Below are 23,816 nucleotides of genomic sequence, written 5' to 3' on the forward strand. Positions count from 1 at the left end.
TTGCCCTCCTCTGGACACGTTCCAGTTTGTCAGTGTCCTTCTTGAACTGTGGTGCCCAGAACTGGACACAGTACTCCAGGTGAGGTCTGACCAGAGCAGAATACAGTGGCACTATTACTTCCCTTGGTCTAGATCAGGGGTCTGCAACCCGCGGCTCTGGAGCTGCATGTGGCTCTTTTACACCTTTGCCGCGGCTCCGGGGCTGATACTAGCGAGGGGAGGAGGCGCATTGTGCGCCCCGACACTCCCCACTGTGGCGGGCGCGGTACTGGCTGTGACGTTGCATGGGGGCGGTGCGTGCGTTAGTCAAGCACCGTCCCGACGTCACCTTCCTGCCCGCTACATTGTAAGGGGCATGTACGCTGGTCACTGTTTTGAAGGGGAGTGAAGAACAAACACACACAAAAAGGTAACTTGTTAATTTAACGTTTATTTCTATGAGGAGGAGTAATTCTGAGGGGTCAAACAAAGAAATAATAAAAAAGTGACAAAAAAGTTATTTTTATAATGACGAATTTTGCGGCTCCCAGTTTTTTTTTTCCTTCGGAAACGGGTCCAAGTGGCTCTTTTTGTCTTAAAGGTTGCAGACCCCTGGTCTAGATGCTATATCTAGATCAAGAAATCCGACACCTTTTTCTGTGGAAGGAGTTCTCTCTAGTGGGGTAGGATTACCATCACCAAGGGAAAGAAACCCATATCCATGGTCATCTGTTGAGATTCCTGCATTGCTGGGAGTTGGATGAGATGACCCTCAGGGTCCCTTCCAAATCTACAATTCTATGATTCCACCTAAATCCTCATACTTGTCCAAACCCCTTCTCACTACACAGTACCTTCCTTCCTGGAGAGTTTCTAAGGTAACTTTGCTCCCTAGTTCTGAAAGGAACAGGGCTGCTAACAGCATGAAATCAGACAAGATAATGCAATACTATTCCAGTATACATCCTTGCGCTATTTCGGTCATCAAACTCCACATTAAAATATTCTGAAAATTGGTTGTGCATGTAGCAGGAAAACCCCAGCAAGTTAGATTTCTGTTAATAGCAATCCTTGAAAAGTACACGTTGCAAATACCATCTGGATGTGACTAAGACATATGAAATAGTATCCAGATCTACTCTCTACAGGAACAAGTGAATTTAGTGCACTAGACTGAGCTCTGGAAAAACAATCCTGAATCCAGTAAAGTCCCAAGCTGTGAGCCTGGATTAAAAACAAACAAAAAACCTCACACACTTCCAAAACAGCACTTATGCCTTATTTGGTTTAAGTAATTGCCCAAGAACGTGTAAAAAATAAGAGGTGTCAGGGAGGAAACAGAATATACAGACTAGATACAATGTTCATTTTTTTGTTATTGGAAAAACAATGTACTCCATAGGCACATAAAACCATATTGCTAAGTGCACTCTTTACACAATGATATTTTAGGCATCTGATCGTATACACAGAGGCAACTAATTCTTGACAAGTTGAGATGACATACAGAAGTTTTGTCTGGAGAGGCTGATAAGATTATTTGTTTTCCATCCCCAGTCACATGGATTCTAGACCTGAAGATTCCTGGGCAGGCAAACAAATTCCTCCAGATGTTCAACTGGAAAACAGTTCTTTCTGAATGCCAAAACAATGTATCTGATGTTGGAGAAATGTTTCCTGTGGTTTGGGTGTTCTGGTAAATAGGATTTGTCTGCGTTCATTGACATTTCCTAGGCCACTAGAAGGATGACACATATGGACATTACAAAACATTCTGTTGATGGAATTGTAGGAATGTTGTACCATCCAGGAAAGGAAAGCTGTTGTCTTAAAATAATATCTGTGTCCTCCACACAGTTTTTCTTTCCAACGCCTGCCTGAGATGAAAGATACTATATCACATCCTGCAAAGGCACGGAGGAAGAGAAGCAGGCCAGCCATATCGGCTGGAAGGGGTGAATGTACACAGAGGATAGGCAGATATTAAACCAGGGGTAGGCAACTTCTGGTACTCAACTAGCATGGCCAATGGTCAGGGACGATGAGGGTTATAGACCAGCAAAATCTGGAAGGCCAGAGGTTCCCCAACCCTGTACTAAAGTATCTCCCAGCTCCACTTTCAACCACAGCTAAAACACAATCAGTTCAGTTTACTATCAACTTCCTTGTGGTCATCAGTCAATCTGTAAGAAAAACCTTACATCAGATTCCTCATACAATGAGAATGAGATGGGGAGTAGGAATTACTTCACATGACGTATAACTGACATGAAATTCACTTGCATAATCTTTATGAACACAAATGTAGTTTAAGAAGACTTTCCTATGGTATCATGAGGCTTGCTATCAAATTGTGCCTTTCATGAAGCTTTAGTTTTGAGTTTTGGGTTTTTCTCTTCTTATATTAAAGTGGCGGGGGACGGACTTCCCATTGTGAGGAACAGAGAACACGAGGTTTTGGAGGCAAGCAGGATGCCACATGCATTCATTTCCTGACCCACGAGACCTCAGCAATTGCACAATCTGCACTACACATCCACTGTCAAAATGAAGCAATGTCTGAAGTTCTCGGGGATGGCATCTAAATTGTCTCCTGCAATTACTGCATCTGTCTGGGTGTCTATAGAAAGTCTGGTAGCTCTGATGTTATTAGTTTACATTACAGCAATTATCTTCTCAGCCACAAACTTCAAAAAAAATAATCAAAAACAATTCATGTAATTTTATAAAGGAAAAATCTGTCAGTGTAATACTGCTGCCAAGTTTTAGTTTTCCTTAGAAAGCTAGCACTGAGATTTCAAGGTATTAAAGCAAGACCTGGATCATGTGAAAACCAGGCAACCTATTTAACAGGAAACCTATTAAAAAGATATTTAGAATCCAAATATTTCTTACTGGGTTGGATCAAGACCTTAATTATTCTTAGAACAGACCCACGAAAATCAATGGGACTTGACTGACTAAAGCTCTACTGATTTCAGCACATCTACTCCAAGCATAGCCAAATACAGAGTCAGCCCACTACGTGTCTCCACGCACTCAAATATGTAGCATTCATACTCAGTGCTAGTGGCCCTCAGGAAAATGGACACATGCATAGTAAAAAGGTTCAGATGCTTCTGCAAGGAAAAGATTTTGGACAGTTTTTGAGTGGAAATATCACTGTTAGAACCACTCTTAGCAGAAGGCAACAGCACACTTGAGCTTTTCTCTCCCCCCTTGTGCAAATTAATTGAAACAAACAATGTAGTTTATTGTACAAAGCTCACATATACATGTAGAAAACTCACATATACGTACATTAGTAACAGATATGACCTCCACTATTTCTAAGCAGTATTTGAACACGGTTTGGCATGGAGTCTACTAGTTTCGAACAGTCACTGTTGATTTTCGAATCCCTGTACCACACTTGAATCAGTGCCTGAATGAGCTTCTCCATAGTTGTACAGTCTACAGCAGAGAGGCGACTTTTGCATACAGCTCACAAATTCTCAATGGGATTTATGTCCAGGGAATTCCCTGGCCAATCAAGTACCTGTATTTGCTGCTCTGTCATGAATTTCTTCACCACTTTCGATGTGTGACAGGAGGCTAGGTCCTGCTGCAATATCCCAGTACCGCCAGGACCCCTCTTTTCCAGCTCTGGAATAACTCTCTTTCATAGAACCTCAATATATTGTGGCGAGTGCATCATTCCTTCTATTGGCCGCAGGCTTCCGACACCATAACGATCAACTGACTTTTCGTGTTTGTTTTGAGTACAGGCTTACGAGTAAGATAGAAACCATGCTTTGCTTCAATTAATTTGCACATGTACTTTTGAATTCTGATGCCTGAGAAACTTTTCCTGTTCTACAAGATCCTTTAAAAACGCTTTATGTTGTTGTTGCTGCATTATGCATGTTTATGTAATTAATTATAAACTAGATGGTATAATTAATAAGAGCTGATTTAGTGTAGTGGCTGGAGTGCACAGGGAAGGCCCAGGTTCAAATTCACTCAGCCATGAACTCCTTAAAGAAGTGTGGGGTAATAACTGTGTCAATTATTAGACAGCCCTAGTGTAATAAACTCTAACATGTCCTTTGTCTAGCCTTGGGGTGTCACAAGTTTCAATACGGAAGCAATTGGAGATAATAGTAAAATACTATGCTATGTCACAGAGCAACATTACATCAATGAAACACACAAGGTGGTCAAACCAGAGTCAATTCAGTCATGTTACCTATGGGGTTCTAGTTTTGATAGGGGACAGGAAGCTAAAAGCAGCAAGATGGCACAGTAGCAAAGCTTCTTATCTGCAGATGAAAACTGCAAAAGCCTTCCACTAATCAGCTGCTGGGCATGTTCTCTCCCACCTACTGAGCCCAATGTGCATGCGGGTAGGAAAACAGGTCTGGCTAAAGAGGCTCTGCTGAAGCAGTGACTCAGCTTGTTATTTGCTCGGTGCTCAGAATCATGCCCAGCTGTACTTGATGAAGACGTGTACCTCTATCCCCAGCCCATGTCTGTTTTTCCTATGAATTTTCTCTATGACGCTGCCTGTCTCTCTCTGCACCATGAATCAAGTATCGCCTAGTAGCATTTTAGTATGTCAACAAATATGGCCAGATTCAACTAGCAAGTCGCAATAGTGGAAGCCAATGCAAGGCCTTCCCTTAATACAACAGGTTTGTTTTTTTTCATTCCCTCCTTTCCTTCTGGGAGTCCCCAGATTGGCTCTGATGTATGTGTGTTGGGGGAACCCCAGAACAGCTCATGTGGCAGGGGGTGCGGAGAGGGGAGACTGAATGTCTGGCAAGCTGAAATGCTTGCACTGATGGAACAATCTGCTTAGCACTACATTGAATTCCTCCCTGCAGACTATTTATTTCAAATGTTGATCTACTGCCTCTCATTAAAATCATACCGAGGCAGGGGATACTGTCAATACAAAACAGGAATTCAAAAACTATCCTATATGCCATAAAAACAATCCAATCCAACAAAATTCCATCCAGCACAGCCAACTCAGCTCTCTTGAGGAAGAGAGATGGAGGGAGGAAGTAGAGGAGCAACTTGGCACTGGGAAAAGGCAGCCCGAAAGAGGCGCCCAAACATTAAGCCCTAGCCTCTGCCAACACTATATGCCACCAACGGGAGCACAGTCTACAGCCCAAGAGCCATGCACACATATCAATAAAAATAGATATTTTGGGGGGAACAGGGCGTTTCTGGTGTATTATAAAAAGGTATTTTGTATTGGGTAAGAGCTTTTTGTATATCTTTGGACAGATATGGGAGGGGGGAGAAAAAGGAAAGTGGGAGGCATCTAAAGAAAACTAGTGAGGCTGCATAGGGAGCTTACTTTCCATTATGAAATGGAAGGCAGGAAAAATCATGAAGAAAAAGTATACATGAGTAGCCAACAGTTGCAGGGAGAAGGTCAGGTGAGCCAAAGCTCAGGATGAACTCAGGCTTCCAAGAGAGGTTATAAACAATGAAAAAGGGTTCTTTGGCTATGTTCGAAGCAAGAGGAAGAAGAAGCAAGTAGTGGGTGCCTTGCACGGAGAAATGTTATTGAGGACAGAGAGAAGGCAGAACTGCTCAACACCTACTTTGCCTGTGTTTTCACCCAAAAGGAAAGCAGTGCCCAACCGGCTGATAACAGAATAAATGATGCAAGGAGGGAAGTGCAGCCCAAGATAGGAAACAATGTGGTAAAGGAACACAAGCTTAACATGAGTCCACAGTGTGATGAAGCAGCAGAAAAAGCTAATGCTATTCTGTGTTTCAACAACAAAAGTATAGTGTCCCAATCAAGGGAAGTAAAAGTACCACTCTATTCTGCATTGGTCAGACCACACCTGCAGTACTATGTCCAGTTCTGAGCACCACAATTTAAGATATTAGGATATTGACAAACTGGAATGCATTTGGAGGAGGGTGACCAAGATTATAAAGGACCTGGAAACCAAGTCTTATGAGGAACAGTTGAAGGAGTTGGGTATGTTTTGTCTGGTACAGTGGAGACTGAGAGGAAAAATGATAACCATCTTCAAATGTCTAAAGGGCTGTCACATGAAAGGTGGAGCAAACCTGTTTTCTCCTACTCCGGAGGCTAGAACCTGAACCAATGGCTTCAAGTTACAAGAAGGCAGATTCCAACTAAGCATCAGTAAGAACTTTGACAATGGAACAGACTCCCTTGAGAAGTGGTGAACTGTCCTTCCTTGGCTGTTTTTAAGCAAAGGTTGGATGGCCACCTGTCATGTATGATTTGGTTGAAATTCCTGCATGGTAGGAGATTGGACTAGATAATCCTCAGGGTTGCTTCCAACTTTACAATTCTATTATTCTATTTTGTGAAAAAACAATGTATCATATATTTATTTATCAACCAGGGACGTAAAACAACTTCAGGTTATGTTAATGCACGAATAAACTTGCATTAAAGACTGGGTCTTTATTTTTATTCATTTAACAACATTTATATACCACTTACTCAAACAAAAAGACCTCTAAAACAATATCTTGCTAATCTTTTTATCTGTTTTGGATTGTAAGCTCCTCAAGAAGGGATCAGTCTCTAACTCTGCAAAGCTTTGTGCTGCATACTGATGGCATTATATAAGGTAAAAAGGTAAAGGTACCCCTGCCCGTACGGGCCAGTCTTGACAGACTCTAGGGTTGTGCGCTCATCTCACTCTATAGGCCGAGAGCCAGCGCTGTCCACAGACACTTCCGGGTCATGTGGCCAGCGTGACAAGCTGCATCTGGCGAGCCAGCGCAGCACACGGAACGCCGTTTACCTTCCCGCTAGTAAGCGGTCCCTATTTATCTACTTGCACCCAGGGGTGCTTTCGAACTGCTAGGTTGGCAGGCGCTGGGACCGAGCGACGGGAGCGCACCCCACCGCGGGGATTCAAACCGCCAACCTTTCGATCGGCAAGTCCTAGGTGCTGAGGCTTTAACCCACAGCGCCACCCGTGTCCCTTGATGGCATTATATAAATAATAATAAAAATAATGTGCAGCGCTCTGGTATATAAAGTTTTGCAGTGTAAATATTTACGCTTGTGCTAGCACTGCAGAACATCATGATGGAGGATACTGAAGAATATGCATCGTCAGAATAAATTGTGTCTATTTTAGAGCAAAAGCAGCTTCCCTCAGGCATTCAGTCTGAATGTGGAAAGGGGCAATCAGTAATATATAGGCAAGTCCCACTCCCGCATTGCTGCTGCCTGCACAAGCCACACTCCCCAGTCACTGTGTGATCAGCATCCATCGGAAGGGAGCTACTAACCATGCACTGATTAGGCCAGGGGTCAGCAACCTTTCTCAGCTGTGGGCCGGTCAACCATCCCTCAGCCCATGTGGTATCCCACAGTATCCCAACACGGAGTATATATACTGGTATTTTTTTTGGGGGGGTGAACGAATTCCTTTGCTCCACAAATAACCCAGAGATGCATTTTAAATAAAAGGACACATTCTACTCATGTAAAAACACGCTGATTCCCGGACCGTCCACGGGCTGGATTGAGAAGGCGATTGGGCCGCATCCGACCCCTGGGCCTTAGGTTTCCTACCTCTGGGTTAGGTAGTGTTCTGATGGCCCAAGGATCAACTCGCAAATTCCTACTTGTGTTCAAACTACAGAGAACGGGGGTATAAATTTAAGAGAGTTGTACATTCTGGGATATGAAACTAAAGAGAACACAGAAATCCTGTTTGTTTGCCTATCAATTCATTCTATACATACATCCATGAAGTTTCTACTCTTAATAACTGCATCCGTGATCTTGATTCAATAAGCTTACAACTACGTTTTTCAGTCCTGCCAGAAGCTTTCCTTCTTTCTTCCAGTGCTGAACTTGAGTGGCACAAACATGACTGTTTTTCAAGCAACTGCTAAGCCTTATAAGTGACTAAAAATACACCTATTCTATCTCAGTAAAGGTAAAGGTACCCCTGCCCGTATGGGCCAGTCTTGACAGACTCTAGGGTTGTGTGCTCATCTCACTCTAGAGGCCGGGAGCCAGCGCTGTCCGCAGACACTTCCGGGTCACGTGGCCAGCATGACGAAGCTGCTCTGGCGAGCCAGCGCAGCACACGGAAACACCATTTACCTTCCCGCTAGTAAGCGGTCCCTATTTATCTACTTGCACCCGGGGGTGCTTTCGAACTGCTAGGTTGGCAGGCGCTGGGACCGAGCAGCTGGAGCGCACCCCGCTGCGGGGATTTGAACTGCCGACCATGCGATCGGCAAGTCCTAGGTGCTGAGGTTTTACCCACAGCTCCACCCGCGTCCCGTATTCTATCTCAGTAGTCCATACTAAAGAATAACCTTGGTATAAATAACACCATTTATATAAAATAAAGCATTAGGCACAGATACCTATGTGGCTGGTTGTTTTTAAATCTCAACATGAAATTAAAATACATTTAACTTTTATTATTTATTTATTTATACGCCGCCCATCTGGCTGGGTTTCCCCACCCACTCTGGGCAGCTCCCAACAGAATATTGAAAACACAATAAAACATCAAACATTAAAAAAAAATCCCTAAAAAGGAATTTTAAAAGCAACTTTTAAATGACCTTAACAATCAATTAAAATTTGGTTTGAAACAATTTATCATAGTACTCGGATCCACTTTTTATTGTGCAACCGCTCTCTCCCTGTCCCTTAAACATTACCTTGCCATTTCAAGTTGCTGTAAATGTCACTTCTGATTTGGATATTGAATTCATGTGTTCACTTTATGCAAGCTATTTAGGCCTGAGAGGCAGAATGTAAAGGAAGGGGCTGGCACACAAGCCCCCCCTCTGAGGCATGCTGTAACTGTGTGTGGTAACCACACAATGGCAGGCAGTGGGGATGAGCATGCTAGTTCCATCTACCTCATCAACATTTTCATTGGCCCTCATGCAGGGTCCACCAAATACATTTTGCTGCCTCAGGGGAAGGACAATACTGTACTCCCCCATTTTGCAAATGAAAGCTGACCAGATTGGTTGGCAAATCTTACTTTGACACTGGCGGTGAGACCTCCACTGCACTCAAAGGCTGCAACTGTGGGGTGCAGAGCAGATCATATGGCACACCCATCTCTGTCCACTCCTTGCTCTTCTGCATTTGCCACCCGAGGTGGTTGCCTCACTCTGACTCATGGTAGAGCTGGCCCTGATTCTATGAGTTTAATGGCAACGGTCTGAAGCTGGGAGCCTCCTGTACTCAGAGTCCTGAATTTCTAAGGTTCTAAAATATACAGAGAGCCTGCCTGAGTACATAAGGCTCCCAGCTTCAAACAGCCTCAGGGAGTTGGAAGGTGACAAGAACAAATAGGTGGAGCTAGCATGCTTATCTCACTCCCCCCTTGTGTGTTTACTAAATGAAGCTACAGAACATCCAAAAAGGGCTAGAGTGAATCCAAGTATGCTCCCTCCATGAGGAATACCAGGCATTTATCCTTATTCAAACTTTATATCTTGGTGATGATGTGCCAAGCTCTACAGTAAACACATGAACAGTTTCTAATTTTCAAGCCCCCAGAATGTACTAGTCCTTTACTAGCACTGTAAAAACAATCCCTTTGCCATTCCTGGCCTGAACAACCAGTCTTTCCCTACCACCTGCTTCAAGCCAGCACATGACCAACACATGTTTTCAAGTATGACACTTATAGAATGATATCATGCAGAATATTTTCCCTGCTTCCTCACCAAGCGATTCTGCTTAGTGAGCACATGGTTGTGTAGTGAAGCTGCCACAATTCTGTGCTTTTGGTATGAATCGAAAGGGCACCCAGTTCCTTCATTCCTGCAAGCTCATCTCATTTCGTAAAGTGATATTACTCCTGCCTTTCACCAGCCACACAAAGCACATGCCATAGTCTATGGAATAACACCAACCAAAATAGGGTTTATGAAAAGTGAAGCAGGTGCTCTTAACAAATACTCACCTTTCCAACCAACTACCCCCGCCCCTGCCTTCATTTAGATGCACAGCATATTCTCAGCTAAATATTTGCTCAAGTCTTTGCAAGACTTGGACCTATGGACTTAGCTGTGCAAAAGATTCTGTGCTGATGTGGGTCACTTTGACCTCCATGCATCAGCCCTGCTTGCCAGCACCAGTCTGCAGAGTACAAGTTCTCCAGCAGGTCAAACATCTGAAATACCATTCAGTTCATTTCCATGCATCTGGGGAATGAGATGCAAACTGATTCATTAAAGCAGAGGTGAAGAACCTTGGGATGAGGGACCAAAGTGGTCTGTCAGGCCTTTCTATCTGGCTCTTGGGATTCTCACTAGACCACATCTATTTCCAGGCCACACTTCTTTACCAGGACTGCTCTGTGTCTCAATGGCTTCTGCCTGGCTGACACATGTCCATGAACTGTGACCTCTAGCTTGTCTGGCTGGAGATGTGTGTGTGCATGCAGAGACTATCATCTTTTGCATGGCTGAAATGTGGCCTCTGGTACAAAGGAAAACATCAAATCTATGCCCACCTTTGCCTCTGACCCCACCTGCCACTGGTATGTGGTCCATGGAAGGTTTCCCATTAGAGTATGTGGTCCTTGGGCTATAAAGGATTCCTTACTCACTTTGAGCCTTACACTGGGAAAAAGATGTTTGGCTCTAATCAGCATTTTGTTCCATGCACACACACTGATGCTGACTTCTACCAGACCCTCTGAAAAGAAAATGTTTCTAAAGCAGTGAAAATCAGAAATCCAGGAGAAGTTCCCATTCTGTTCAGTTAAGTTCCTCCTTCCTCAGTAAAGGTGGAAAAGGGAAATGACCTGTCCACAATTAAACAAGGAATGGAAACAAAGAGGTATTTTGGTTTTCCATTTTGGTTATTTGGGAAAAAGGAACTGTGGATCAGGTAAAAAAAAATTACACCCATTTTAGGACAGAGGCATAAAGTTGAAGATTCAGAACTTTAAATCCTGGAAAAGTCTTACAACAGCAGAAAGAGTTTTGCTGGGCCCTGGGTCTATACTGCTAAATTTAAATTTAACTAAAACATCACCATGTACAGGTACAGATGTGAAACTTTGTGGAAGAAAAAAACAGGTTTGTGGGGCGTGGTTTTTAAAAAACAACAAGGCTACTTTCCCCTTCAAATAAGTTCCTTTGGACAAGTTGCTTAAACCCTCTTCAGGTGTAGAAAAGGCTCCCCACTGCAGAGGTTCAGCTCCCAACACATGGAGGGCTGTGGGAAGAAGAATAGTGATGCTCCAGAGAGCCTGATGGTTTCTTGAAGGTGGGCTTTGAAAGATAGGATCAGCTTCCTAGCCATATATGCAGACTCTTCCTCCCTCACCTTGATGCTTCCTCTAAAAATTGCCACAAATACCCAGAGAACAGACTATTTATACTGCGCCCTCTCTTGGTCAAATAAAGCATGGAATGCTCAAAGTTGCAAGTGGTGTGCAGTGCAACACTAATCTAACACATCATCGTTGCAGGCTGGGATTATTGAGAGATCAAATATGAAATACTTCTGAAATTGCAACATACTCAGCACTATTATTGCTTATGACATACAACTTGAACAAATTAAATACCAGTACCTTACAATTAAATAACCAGCTTGCTTACATAGGTATGTGATCACTTGCTCCTATTGTTTTGCTGTAATCAGTCAGAAATACCACTAAGAAGTTGCAGCAACACATTTAACAAATCTGTTGAGAACCTGTCATTTTAAACAGGAAAACAGATGCAGAGTTGGATTTTTTTTAAAAAAAACTCTAGATAAAAGTACTCCTTTCTTCTGATTAAATACTTGGAAAAGTGACACAAGTCTTTCAAAGCTACAGGCCTCTCTAAGTTTTACCTTTGCCTCTGTGACACTTAGAAAGGGTGAAATCCCTGCAAGGACTGGGAAATTTTATACAACACAACGAGGAAGTGCACATATCAGTAGACACTATCAGCAAGTCCACATTCCGACAGTCTTGAAAGACCTGAATTTGTTATGAAGCTGAAAAATCACAAGATCAAGCTCAAAGGGGTGGGGTTCAAACAGAAATAATTTAGCCCCAGAACTGAGCATGGGAATTTCCTATGGATGCTGCTCAACTAATTCTATTCTAGTTAGAGAAGACCCACTGAAAATTATGAAAACACTCTAACCACACACACCACACCACATTGGTGGTTTATCAGTATAGACAAGATGAAGACTCCAAATTCACTCCATTCATTAAACATTCTGTATGACTAACATAAAAATGATCAACAGCATATTGGAAACAGCTGTTCTTTTTGAAATACATCTCATTACTTTATAGAATTGCAGTTGATCTTAGTAAGGTATTACCCTACTGTGATTTTTAATCCTCCCCCCCCCTTAATGATCAGTATGGTAATCCATGTCTTCTTGTATTGTTTTTTTGCAGAAACAGAAATGCAAGCAGCAGATCTTGCATGGAAATATGTACAGAGCTTGTGTACATGTACAAAAACACAAACACCAGCTAAGATTTCCTACAGCAGTGAGTAAAGTCGCAATAGACAGAAGGCAGTTAACCTCCTGAATAACAGATGCATTATCTAGTCTTTGTACTGCCTTCAATGGTCCATATGACCTTCCTCAGCGATAAGGAATCAGCTGATATTAAATCAACACACTCCCCCACAAAGGAGACATTAGGATCTGAGGCCAGGCTATTGTGTTTGTATCTCCTGGGGTGGGTGAAGGGAACAAACCTACACAGTGGATGGCTTTTTCCTCCTTACAGGGAAATGGAGATGGGTTTGTCCTCACAACTGAACAGGCCAAACACTGACATATGGGAAAGGAGCAGAAGATTTACCCCCCCCCCCCAACAACAACAAATCACAATAGTGATTTACAGCACCATCTTAACCATGTCTACTCATGAAACCTACTCAAAGGGGCTGGGTCCCAGGGTGAGTGTGGGGTTAAGCATTGCAGCCTCCATGGGAAAAGCCATTCACACAATCCTGGAAGTGGCAACTTGCTTCTTGGCGGCCTTGTACCCCCCACTCCAGACGCGTATGGGGAATGGCAAGCAGGCAAGGCTTAGGAAAGGCACTCTGCACATGTTCAGAGCCCTAACAGCTGTTCTAGAGCTGAGCTGGCTTGCTCCTATCTGAGGTGGGGAGAGGCCAGACTAGGGCATAACCTTGGAAGTTGCAACGGCAGGAGAACAGTGACGTTGACCTAGTATCCTTGGAGCAAGGCGGGAAGACCGCAGGCCTGCAGGCGAAAGGAGCTGAGGGGGGAAAGGCAGAGCCACGGCCGAAAGCGGGCGAGGTGGGAGCGCGCCATGCTTACTTGCGAGCTGAGATAGAACTTGAGGCACTCCTCGCAGACGGGCTTCTTGCAGCAGGGCAAGGGCTTGAGGGGCTTCTCCTCCAGACACACGCGGCAAGTCAGCACCAGCAAGGGCCCGAAGTCCCCGGAGATGAGCCCGGAGAACGGCTCGGGCAGCAGGTACAAGTCCACCTCGAGGCTGCCGTCCCCGCCGCCTTTTCCTCCTTCTCCTCCTGGCAGGGAAGGCGGCGGCGGCGGCGGCGGCGGCGAGAGGCCGGGGCCAGGGTCCCCTCCTGGGCGCGGAGACGCCGGCGGGGCGCTGGGCCGCCGGTCGCTCTCCACGCAGTAGACGGTGCAGTAGACGGGCCTCAGAGGAAGCCGGCGGCTGGGGCTGCTTCCCGCTTCCGAGCCGGAGCCCTCCTCCGGGCGAGCGACGGCGCTACCGTCCTCCGCCTCCGCCTCCCGGCCCAGCGGTTCAGCAGGAGGCGGAGGCGGCCCCGGGTCGCCCTCTGGACGGGGCGCCGCTGCCCTCCCGCTCCCCGCGGCCGAGAGAGGCGGCCCGGGGGCGCTGGCTGTAGCGGCGGCTGACTCCCGCGGGGCGCTGGCCGTGCTCAGCTGCTCCCCCATGCCCGCCGCCGCCGCCGCTGCAGCCGCCCTCGCCGCCGCTTCCCATCCGCACGCCTCCCCGGACGTGTGGCGCCCCAGCCGGATCCGCACGGCGTACAGCAGCGCCGCCGCCGCAGCCACCTGGCTCCGTCCCCCCGCGGGGATCCCTCCTGCGCCCGCCGGAGCCAGCTAAGGGAGCGCCCGCTCGCTGCCTCGCCAGCCCCGCGCACGTAGGGCCCGCCGCCCCGACAGGGACCGCCTCATCCTGCCTGGCGAGCCGAGTTCAAAGAGGAGGACCAGCCCCTCCCGGAGCCGCGCACACCTCTCGGCGCTACCTAGCGCCTCCGGCACGCGCGCTCCCACCGACGAGCTCCCTGCTCGTCGCTCCCCCCCGCCCGCCCTTTATATTATTATTACATTTTATGGTAATTATATCTCTCATATAGATTCCCCACCCACCACTTTCTTCTAAAGCGTTACGATTTTTATTTTTAAAAAATTAACATAGGGTGTCTCCCCTTCTCTTTGACGCCTAATGCGTAATCTGGTCTGTGCATGGTTATGGAGTTCAAGGGGTTCGATCTGAACTTACTTTGTTTTGGATTAAATCCTTAATGTCCCTTTCTCGCACACCCAAGGTCACGCCCAGTTACTCATTTCGTAAATCTGAAATAACTGTTAGCGTCTTCCTTTCACAGATTCCTAACTAGAGCATGAATCTGAAATCCGAAGCTGTGATATTTGCAAATTATATAATCCTCTTAATTTTAGATCTGATGTACGTTTAAAAACAATAGGTGTGGGGGGGGGGGAATGAGTTCATTCACTTCACTTCTTCCTTTTCTCCTTTACTTACAACCGCCATCACAAAGATCATGGCTCAGGAACCAGATGTTGCTGGACTACAACTCCTATCATCCCTGACCATTGGCCATGGTATCTGGGACTGATGACAGGTTCCCCATAGGTGACGGCAGTAATGCTCCCCCCTGACATTCTCTGCAGAAATACAATTGATTTCCTTTGTGTGTGCACAGACAAGTACCACACTGTTGTGTCTGCTTATCAGAAAAAGAAAAACTCGGAAAAGAGCTCATTTTAAGTCGCAACCAATTCATGTTATTGGTTATTTGATTTTTAATATTTATATCTTTGTATCCCACCCTTCAAATGTAAAGCATTCCCAGGCCACATTGTTGGACAATGGCAATATATAGATGGGTGGAGAATTTGGACATTGATTAAATACAGTGGTACCTCGGGTTAAGAACTTAATTCGTTCTGGAGATCTGTTCTTAACCTGAAAATGTTCTTAACCTGAAGCACCACTTTAGCTAATGGGGCCTCCCGCTGCCGCCGCACCGCCGAAACACGATTTCTGTTCTCATCCTGAAGCAAAGTTCTTAACCCGAGGTACTATTTCTGGGTTAGCGGAGTCTGTAACCTGAAGCGTTTGTAAGCTGAAGCGTATGTAACCCAAGGTACCACTGTAATAGATCAGTGGTTCCCGAACATTTCCCATACTGGCCACTTGAAAATTACGAGGCGGGTAGACTCCTTAATGATTTTTCTGCCTATTGTAACTGAGAACATAATGTTGGATTAGGCCAGTGGTCTATCTAGTCTAGCATCCTGTTCTCACAGTAGTTAACCAGTTGCCTATGGGAAACCAGCGAATGAAACATGAGCACAAGAGCACTCTTTCCTCCCTTGCTTTCCAGTAACTGGCATTTGGAAATATTGCTGTCTCCAATTGTGGAGGTAGAGCATAGCCATAATGGTTAGTAGCTGCTAATAGCCCTCTCCTCCATGAACAAGTGTCATGCACTGTGCTAGATGCAGTAGGATCATTGGGGGGTTTTTTGCTTATTTTATTTCTTATAAATTGCATTTATTCTCTTACAACTTGTATTCAATAGAATTCAAACTGTAACAAAATTATTGGTACCCTTCTGTCTTGGGAGACAATGGAGGAGTGTGCCATTGGGAGTGAAGTCAAACTGTTGAATTACATTGCCTGTGGTGGCTGTAGAGACTAATGTGGGAGAGACATGTTTTGTTGCAGCTGGGGCAGATGAAAGCATACAGTTGTGCTGCTGCAGATGCACTATGATGTTTATTCTCTCTGCGTTCCTCCCAGCAGTCATTCCTCCTCTGGATACATGACTGTCTGTCTCCAGACACTGTGGTCGTCTGCAAGGGATTCCTTCATGGCAGGGTTGATGTTGCCAACCTTCATGTATCATTTGCAGACATCTTTGTAACTCAGAGTAATAAAATGCAATAGAAGAAATAGAAGAAGCAATTAAAATACGGTTAAAATCCATATGAGCATTAATGCAAGGGATATGCTATCTGCCGTCTTAAAGCACAAACCTACATACACACCACAGATCACCTGAAGGAAGCTTGTGGCCCACAGGTGGTCCACCAGAGTGTAGGAGCCTTTATAATAGATGAACCCATCCTCCTTGCTTGTTGTCAGACAGCACCAACTCAATAACTGCAAGTTATGTTTTCAGGTAACATTTATATCTCCTTTGGCAGGCAGCAATGTTCCAAAGTCTCAAGTGGAGGTCTGCCCCAACCTTGCTGCTCAACCACCTTTCACCTGGACGGAGCCTAGGACTTTATGCATATAAAGCATATGCTCCAGCACTGATCTGGGATTTCTTCCCAAGTAATACAGAGAATAGCTAGCATGTGATGTGGTATTCTATATATGTATTCATTTCTATGTTTACCATAATGTTTCAAGAGATGAATTTTATTCAGTTGTACATATACCTTGCCCCTAAGGCACATTTTAATTTGAAATTCATTGAGCGAAATGATGCCATCTGTGCAGCACCTTGGCGTTCTCCTCCCCTTCATTTTTCCAGTAGCTGGTGGTAATGGCTATACCAATTGTTCCAAGCAGCAGCAAAATGTGGGGATGTTTGCCAATCATTAGCCTAAGCTGCCATGAAGAGGAGGAGGAAAGTATTGTGCCATGCTCGAGCGAAACATGATGTCTGCAGAAGCAAAAAACAACAACAAAACAAACAAAATTGACAAGGTCAACTCTTGGGCAGCAAAAACTCTTCGAGACAAGAAAACAACAAGACTGTGGATGTGTGTGTGACTACACACAAGAAAAGGGGTAGGAGTGGGGGGGGGGTGAAGAGCAGATTTGGAAGTTTTGATGAATGAAGCCACCTTTCCAGAGCATGAGCCAGATTTGAACCAAATGAGAGGAAATGCATGTGTTGCTTGGTGGAAGAAGAGAAAAAAAGGAAGGAGAAGGAAGAAAGCAGAAAATTGAGTGTGAATTGGCAAGGGGAAAAGGTGGAAGCACAGGTGAGCATAGAGGACATGAAGAAGTGAGAGGTTTGGGACACAAAATAACAATTAAACAACACCCCTAAGTCAGGGGTAGGATGCATGTTTTCCTTTCCCTGTGTCTGTCTGCCCCCCCATTTCCCCCTTCATGCTATCAAGAGCCACCAGAATTAAGCAAAGAACTACCATATTTTTTGCTCTATAAGACTCACTTTTTCCCTCCTAAAAAGTAAGGGGAAATGTGTGTGCATCTTATGGAGCGAATGCAGGCTGTGCAGCTATCCCAGAAGCCAGAACAGCAAGAGAGATTGCTGCTTTGACTGCGCAGCGATCCCTCTTGCTCTTCTGGCTTCTGAGATTCAGAATATTTTTTTTCTTGTTTTCCTCCTCCAAAACTAGGTGTGTCTTGTGGTCTGGTGCATCTTATAGGGCTGTAAGATTCCCACCTGTGCTGTAAGGGGACAAGCAAACAAAAACTGCATGGCCAAATGAGAACTGATTATGCTCAGTAGCCTCAAGAGTGTTGCCAGCCAGTTGAAAATGAGAAATGGGAAACTACCGTATTTTTCTCTCTATTACACACAGATTTTTTCTCCTAAAAAGGAAGGGGAAATGTCTGTGCGTGTTATTGAGCGAATGTGGGGGGTCCCTGGAGCCGATTAGGGGAGCGCAGGAACAAAAATCAGCAAAAATCAAATCGTGCGTTGCGTCGGAGAGGGAAACCTGAAAAGGGGAAGTTGCTGCTTTCCTGCATTCTGCCTCAGGGTCTTACTGCCCACTCGCTTGTGTTTCATTGCTGTGTTTGCTCAAACGGAACAAAGAGCAGGCAAATCCCCTCCCCTCCAGGCAAGCAGAGGGGAAAGCAGAGGTCTTTCCTTCTAATTCCTCTCCGTGCTCCTCGCAGGCAGCCAGAAAACATGCAGGAGAGAGAGAGCTGGCTTCGGTTTGGGGAAACTTTTGCCTTTCTTTCCTCCCTTCCGTTAAATCCCTCTCCTGCATTCTTAGCCAGCTGCTTCTCTGCACACCCCTCTCATGTCCCTTCTTTGTTTTTCCTTCACTCCCCACTTAAAATGTGGTTAAAAAAGCATGGATCCACATGGATCCTCAGGATCTTTGGATTGGGCCACCCCAAATTCACCATCAGATCACATAGCAGCCTGCCCCCCAAAAATCACACACCCACTGTTGCCTGGGGCTGCAATGGTGCAAAAATGTGGTTAAAAAGCATGGATCCACATGGATCCTCAGGATCTTTGGATTGGGCCACCCCAAATTCACCATCAGATCACATAGCAGCCTGCCCCCCAAAAATCACACACACACTGTTGCCTGGGGCTGCAATGGTGCAAAAATGTGGTTAAAAAGCATGGATCCTCAGGATCTTTGCATTGAGCTACCCCAAATTCACCATCAGATCACATGTCTGTGGCCACAGCATGAAGCACAAAAATGATACATCCACTGTTTCATTCAGAATTTTTTTCCTTGTTTTCCTCCTCTAAAAATGATGTGCGTGTTATGGTCAGGTGCGTGTTATAGAGCGAAAAATACGGTATGTTGTATGTGGAATGGAGTATCCTATCTAATCTGAATGTGGTGGGGTGGATTAACAGCTAAATAGTGCTCAAATATGGACAAACTCAGGAGTTGTCAGCTTTTTATCTGGTTTCTCTTCTGCGTCCCTAACATGCAGGAATTTTGGCATGCACAGCTGTCCCTGGGATTAGGATGTAGCAAGGGTTGCAGGCAGAAGCTTTGCTCTCTTAAATTCTGCAGTTGTCAGACTACTGATAAACTACCTAAAAAAGATTGGCAGTTTTATGCAGGCATCACTCTTCAGGAAATTTGTTATTATATATCGCCCATCGATGAAGAAACCACTCTTTCATTATCAAGTACCGTATTTTTCGCTCTATAACACGCACCCGACCATAACACGCACATAGTTTTTAGAGGAGGAAAATCCGTAGGCATGCCACCTGTAGGCATTCCCTCCATAACACGCACAGACATTTCCCCTTACTTTGTAGGAGGAAAAAAGTGAGTGTTATGGTGCAAAAAATACGGTATTCTGTGCATATGGCCATATAGATGGGGAATTTATTGTCAATTAACAGAGCAAATTATGGATAGAGCCCCAGTGGTACATACTTGGCAATACAGAACGCTTGTGAATTACTTGTGAAATTCAAATGTATAACAGATGCAAGTTAATTATGTATGAACTGCACTTCAGCATTCTATTATGGATGTAGACTGAGTATGGAAGGCCCTACTACTTTGGTATGTTAAGATGCCATCCATTTATGATCCTACTATAAAATATAACACTTTATGATCTATGGCTGCTAGCCATGATGGCTGTGTTCTGCCTCTACTTTCTTGAATGCCAGCTGTTTTACAAGTGTGGAAAGTGTTGTTGTATTTAGGTCCTTCTTGTAGGCTTCCCATAAGTCATCTAGTTGGCCACAGGATGTTGGATGAAGATGAGCCTTTGGTGTGATTCAGCAGGTCTGCTCTTATGATCCACCAGGGCAATATGTACTCAAGTACCCAAGGATAGGCTTGGGACAGGAGGTGATGGCAAAGCTGCCCCTCTTTCTTCCCCCATCCCCTTCTCCAAAGCCCCCCTAGCTGAAGCAGCAGATCACAATAAGCAGAGGGGAGAAGGAAAGCTGCACACTTCCAGTTTTTGATTTTATATATTGTGATTTTTTTTGTGAACCACCCTGAGACCTCCGGGTATGGGGTGGTATATAATTTCAATAAATAATAATAATAAGAGCAAGTGGTGTATAGGCCTGCTTTTGATGCCAAGGCACCCTCTTCATCCACAGACTACTTCAGCATGGAGTTCCTGCCAAAGAGAATGGAAGGGGTTTACTTCACAGCCACTCAGAGTGGAAGGGGCTGGGCCTTATACCAAGCTATTAACATTTTAACTCTTTAATATGGCTAACGATCAACAAACATTTTTTTTTCTAACCAAAGAACATCTTTTATTTGTTTTAAAGTGCCAATAATGCATGTCACATTTCAGCTTGATGTGCATAAAAAGAAGTTGCAAAACTTTCCAAACACACACACAAAAAATCAAGTGGCTAAATGTTGGGACTATGAGCCAAATGGACCTCCTGTTCCCCCTCCCACCATAGGATTTAGAATCATAGAATTGTGGAGTTGGAAGGAAGCCTTAGGATAATCTAGTCCAATGCCCTACAATGCAGGAATATGCAACTGTCCCATACAGGGATTGAACCTGCAACCTTAGCATTATCAGCACCATGCCCTAACCAGTTGGAGCTATGCTTGAACCTGAATGGTTTACTGCAGGGGTCGGCAAAATATTTTAGCCACTGTCCCTCAGATCTTGTGGTGGGCCGGAGAAGTGGCACCGGGGGGTGGGTGGAGCTGAAAGAAGAGGTGAGGGGGGCAAGTAGCCCTCCTTCCCACCCCCAGCCGCAGCTGCTGCATTTACCTTCCCAGGGGCTGCCACCACCACTGCTGCCACTGCTTCTCGTGGGTAGGCAGAGGGAGCTCGTCCGCTCTGCTCTCTGGCCCACAGGAGCACCAGGGCGGTTGGGGGGGGGGGGAGGAAGATGAGCGGCATGAAGGGGCTGGCTCTGGAGAGGGGCTGTTTAAAATTGTGCTCAGCCAGCTCAGCCCAGCCCCCTTCCTCTTCTAGGCAGGGCAGCGAGAAGCCAGGAGGGAGGGAGGGAGGGGGTGTTGCCACGGTGTGTGTGCATGTGTGGAGGGGAAATGGTGCAGCCTGAACGAACAGAATCCCCACGCCGATCCACTGACAGTCCATGGGCCGGATCCTGAAGGCAATTGGGCCTGATCCGGCCCCTGGGCCTTAGTTTGCCGACCCCTGGTTTACTGGCTAGTCTAAACCACCCAACCCAGGAGGGTAAGCGTGATCCCGATCCTCAGATCCTGGGAAAACATTTAGGGTTGCCAAGCACTGGTTTTGATTAAGAGCACCTGTAAAATATATTTACCACAGCCCTGCATACAGTTAGGCTACTTAAATCCCCAGAGATTTTAGTGGGATTTTTGCAGTCTGTCTCAAATGTGTTTACAACTATAGTATTTGTTTAAAATTGAAATGTATGGGTAGTTGATGAGAGATGCAGTTTTATCACATCACTAAAAATGCAATTGGGTCTGTGAAAAGCAATATAAATAATTAAAATCAGACAGGTTAATCAATAAGGCCAGCATTTGTCTGGTTCTTTAGGCCACTTGCAAATAAGCGGATTATTAGAGAAACATTTTCCCTCCCAGATTTAAGCTGCTTAGCCTTACACAGCCTGCCAAAAGAGCCAGATGTTGTTTCAGAGTGAAAAATGTTTTTCAGAGTGTTTTGTTTTTATATTAGATAGATAAGATAAATGTCAGGTATCAATAATAGACCATTATAAGGACAAAACATTTTTCTCTTTATGAGAAATCATGGCCCTGCATTCACTTGCATAATCTGATTTCTAGTCAACCAGCTTGGTGAAACTTCCCTTATCCAAAAGTCTCTCTTGTTATCTAGACTTGATTTATATCCACAGTGTTGGTTAGCTTCTGTATGTGTTTCCCTTTATCCTCGCCCATCTCTGACCCAAATCCGGCTGACAAATGACATATTCTCCAGAAAGTTTGCCAGATATTGCAATTTCTACTGTTTCTGACAACAATAACTCAAGACAGTAGTGTTATGTTGAAATGTTTCAAGCACTGGAAAAAAAAATACCTTACAACTTTAAAACCCAATATTCTCAGCTCTGCCTCAGGCTTCAGAAGCATCATTGTGACCCTTGTTACAGCTTTCATCAAGGAGCAACTGAAGGCACAGAGGGGACAAAGTGTGTTTGGGCTGTATTAATTTCCCCTTCATACACTGGAATAATCTCCCCCCTCCTTTGGAGGAGGGGGCTCTGCAGTAGCAACCAGGAAAATAAATCTAAACATGAAAAAACCTAGTTGTTGTTGTTGTTTTTTAAATTGGTGCACAGGTTGCATTGTTGCATTTTTCAAATTTATTCTTTGTTTTTTAGATCATGCAATACCACTTTATACATACATACATACATACTGTTCTGAGTTTCCAGGGGAGGAAGTAGGCTGTATGTGAAATCTTCCTAACCCTTGTATCCTGCAATGTTAAAATGTAAGGCAGGCTAGCTTCCTGTGTTGCGGTGATCACCTGGGTGATGGACCATTAAGAGAACAAAGGAAAGGGGAGAAAGTTAGAAGGACATAGCCCAAGTTTAGAGTTGAAAAGTGGCAGTGACCTAAAGGTAAATCAGCAAGATGGAGAGGGGAGGGAGGGGAAGAGAGAGAGTCAGAGCAACATTTGAGAGCAATATTTTATTTCTGTTTGAATCCCAAGGCTATGACTATGGGAGAAACAAGACTCTTTTGGGGTGTTAATGCTGTGAACCCCTCCATCAGAGACTCAGGTTGTATATACATGTGAATAAACCATATATCATAAAGACACAACCACAGTCCAAAAGAAAATACAACCCCTGGCCTACCTGGCAGCACGTCAGTATGCCAAGTCCCAAGTCTGAGGTTCAGTCCACACAAGCAAAGTCCAAAGACACAGTCCAGGGTCAATCCAAGTAGCCAGGTCTCAAGTCCAGCAGTCAGGATACAATCCAGAGTCCAACCCAAAGCACAGTTCTGTGGAGGTGCAGGAGCATCCAAGTCAAGGTCCATCAACATGGGCAGTTGAGCAGACACAGCACCCTCAGCTCTGCTTCCCTTCTGTACTTTGCATGCTGACTGCAGCATCTGGGCTTGATGAGGCATGTGACCCTCACCTGCTCCAAGCCCACTCCAGCTGAGGAATCACACACTTCCTCCCAGGGCTAACGAGCCCCACCTGGCCAGCCAGGGAGCTGGCTTGTGGGCCCTTGCCTGCCTCAGCCTTCTAAAGCACCACTCCTACTGCTCCCTATGCCTCAGAGCCCACTGTGTTTGTGGAGACAGGGGCCCCTCTGGCTCTGGGTCCTGCTGCCTTGGTTCCTGTGCGCTGATCCCATCCCTTGCCATTCTCCATCGCCCTGTGAATACTTCCTTCCCCATCCCCTGCTTGCCTCTGTGTGCCCCAGTCCCGGCTACACCCCTCACCAGAATCCTCTTCCTTGTCCCCGTCATCGTGCCAGTTCATGACAGGTAACTGCCTGGAACTCCAGGAATCTCATACTACTTGGACGTTGGGGTGGTGTGCAACAATATTACATTTATAGCCCACCTTTCCTCAAAAGAGCTCAAGGTGGGATGCACAGTTCTCCCTGTCTCTCTCCCCCCCCCCCCCCGCCGCCGCCATTTTATGCTCACAAACAACCCTGCGCGTTAGGTGAAGCTGAGAGGTGGTGGCTGGCCCAAGGTCATCCAGTGAGCTTCATGGCTGAGTAGAGAATTTGAACCCTGGTCTCTCAGGTCTCAGTCCAGCACTGTAATCTCCACAGTGTACCACACTGGCTCAAGCATAAGTGGTTTGGGGAATATTAAGTGGTTTATCAATGTTTTTTTTAAAAAAGTAAATGGGTACCGTATATTCCATCTGGCAAAATGAGATAAGTGAATTCTGAATGTGACATAGGGAGCCTGTAGCTCCTTT

The 23,816-nt window shown here is 45.3% G+C and overlaps 1 protein-coding gene across 1 annotated transcript in view; it reads right to left on the reverse strand.

The window, feature by feature from the left end:
- The window catches only part of RNF217 (ring finger protein 217), a 47,759-nt gene extending 33,526 nt beyond the window's left edge, over window positions 1–14,233 (reverse strand). Inside the window, exon 1 of the mRNA XM_028723313.2 lies at window positions 13,289–14,233. Coding sequence (XP_028579146.2) covers window positions 13,289–13,894 — 606 coding nt within the window. The 5' untranslated portion in view covers window positions 13,895–14,233. The remainder of the gene's footprint in view (window positions 1–13,288) is intronic.
- Between the last annotated feature and the right edge of the window lie 9,583 nt (window positions 14,234–23,816).

Source organism: Podarcis muralis, chromosome 3 (assembly GCF_964188315.1).
Source record: "Podarcis muralis chromosome 3, rPodMur119.hap1.1, whole genome shotgun sequence".
In the NCBI taxonomy this organism is placed as follows: domain Eukaryota; kingdom Metazoa; phylum Chordata; class Lepidosauria; order Squamata; family Lacertidae; genus Podarcis; species Podarcis muralis.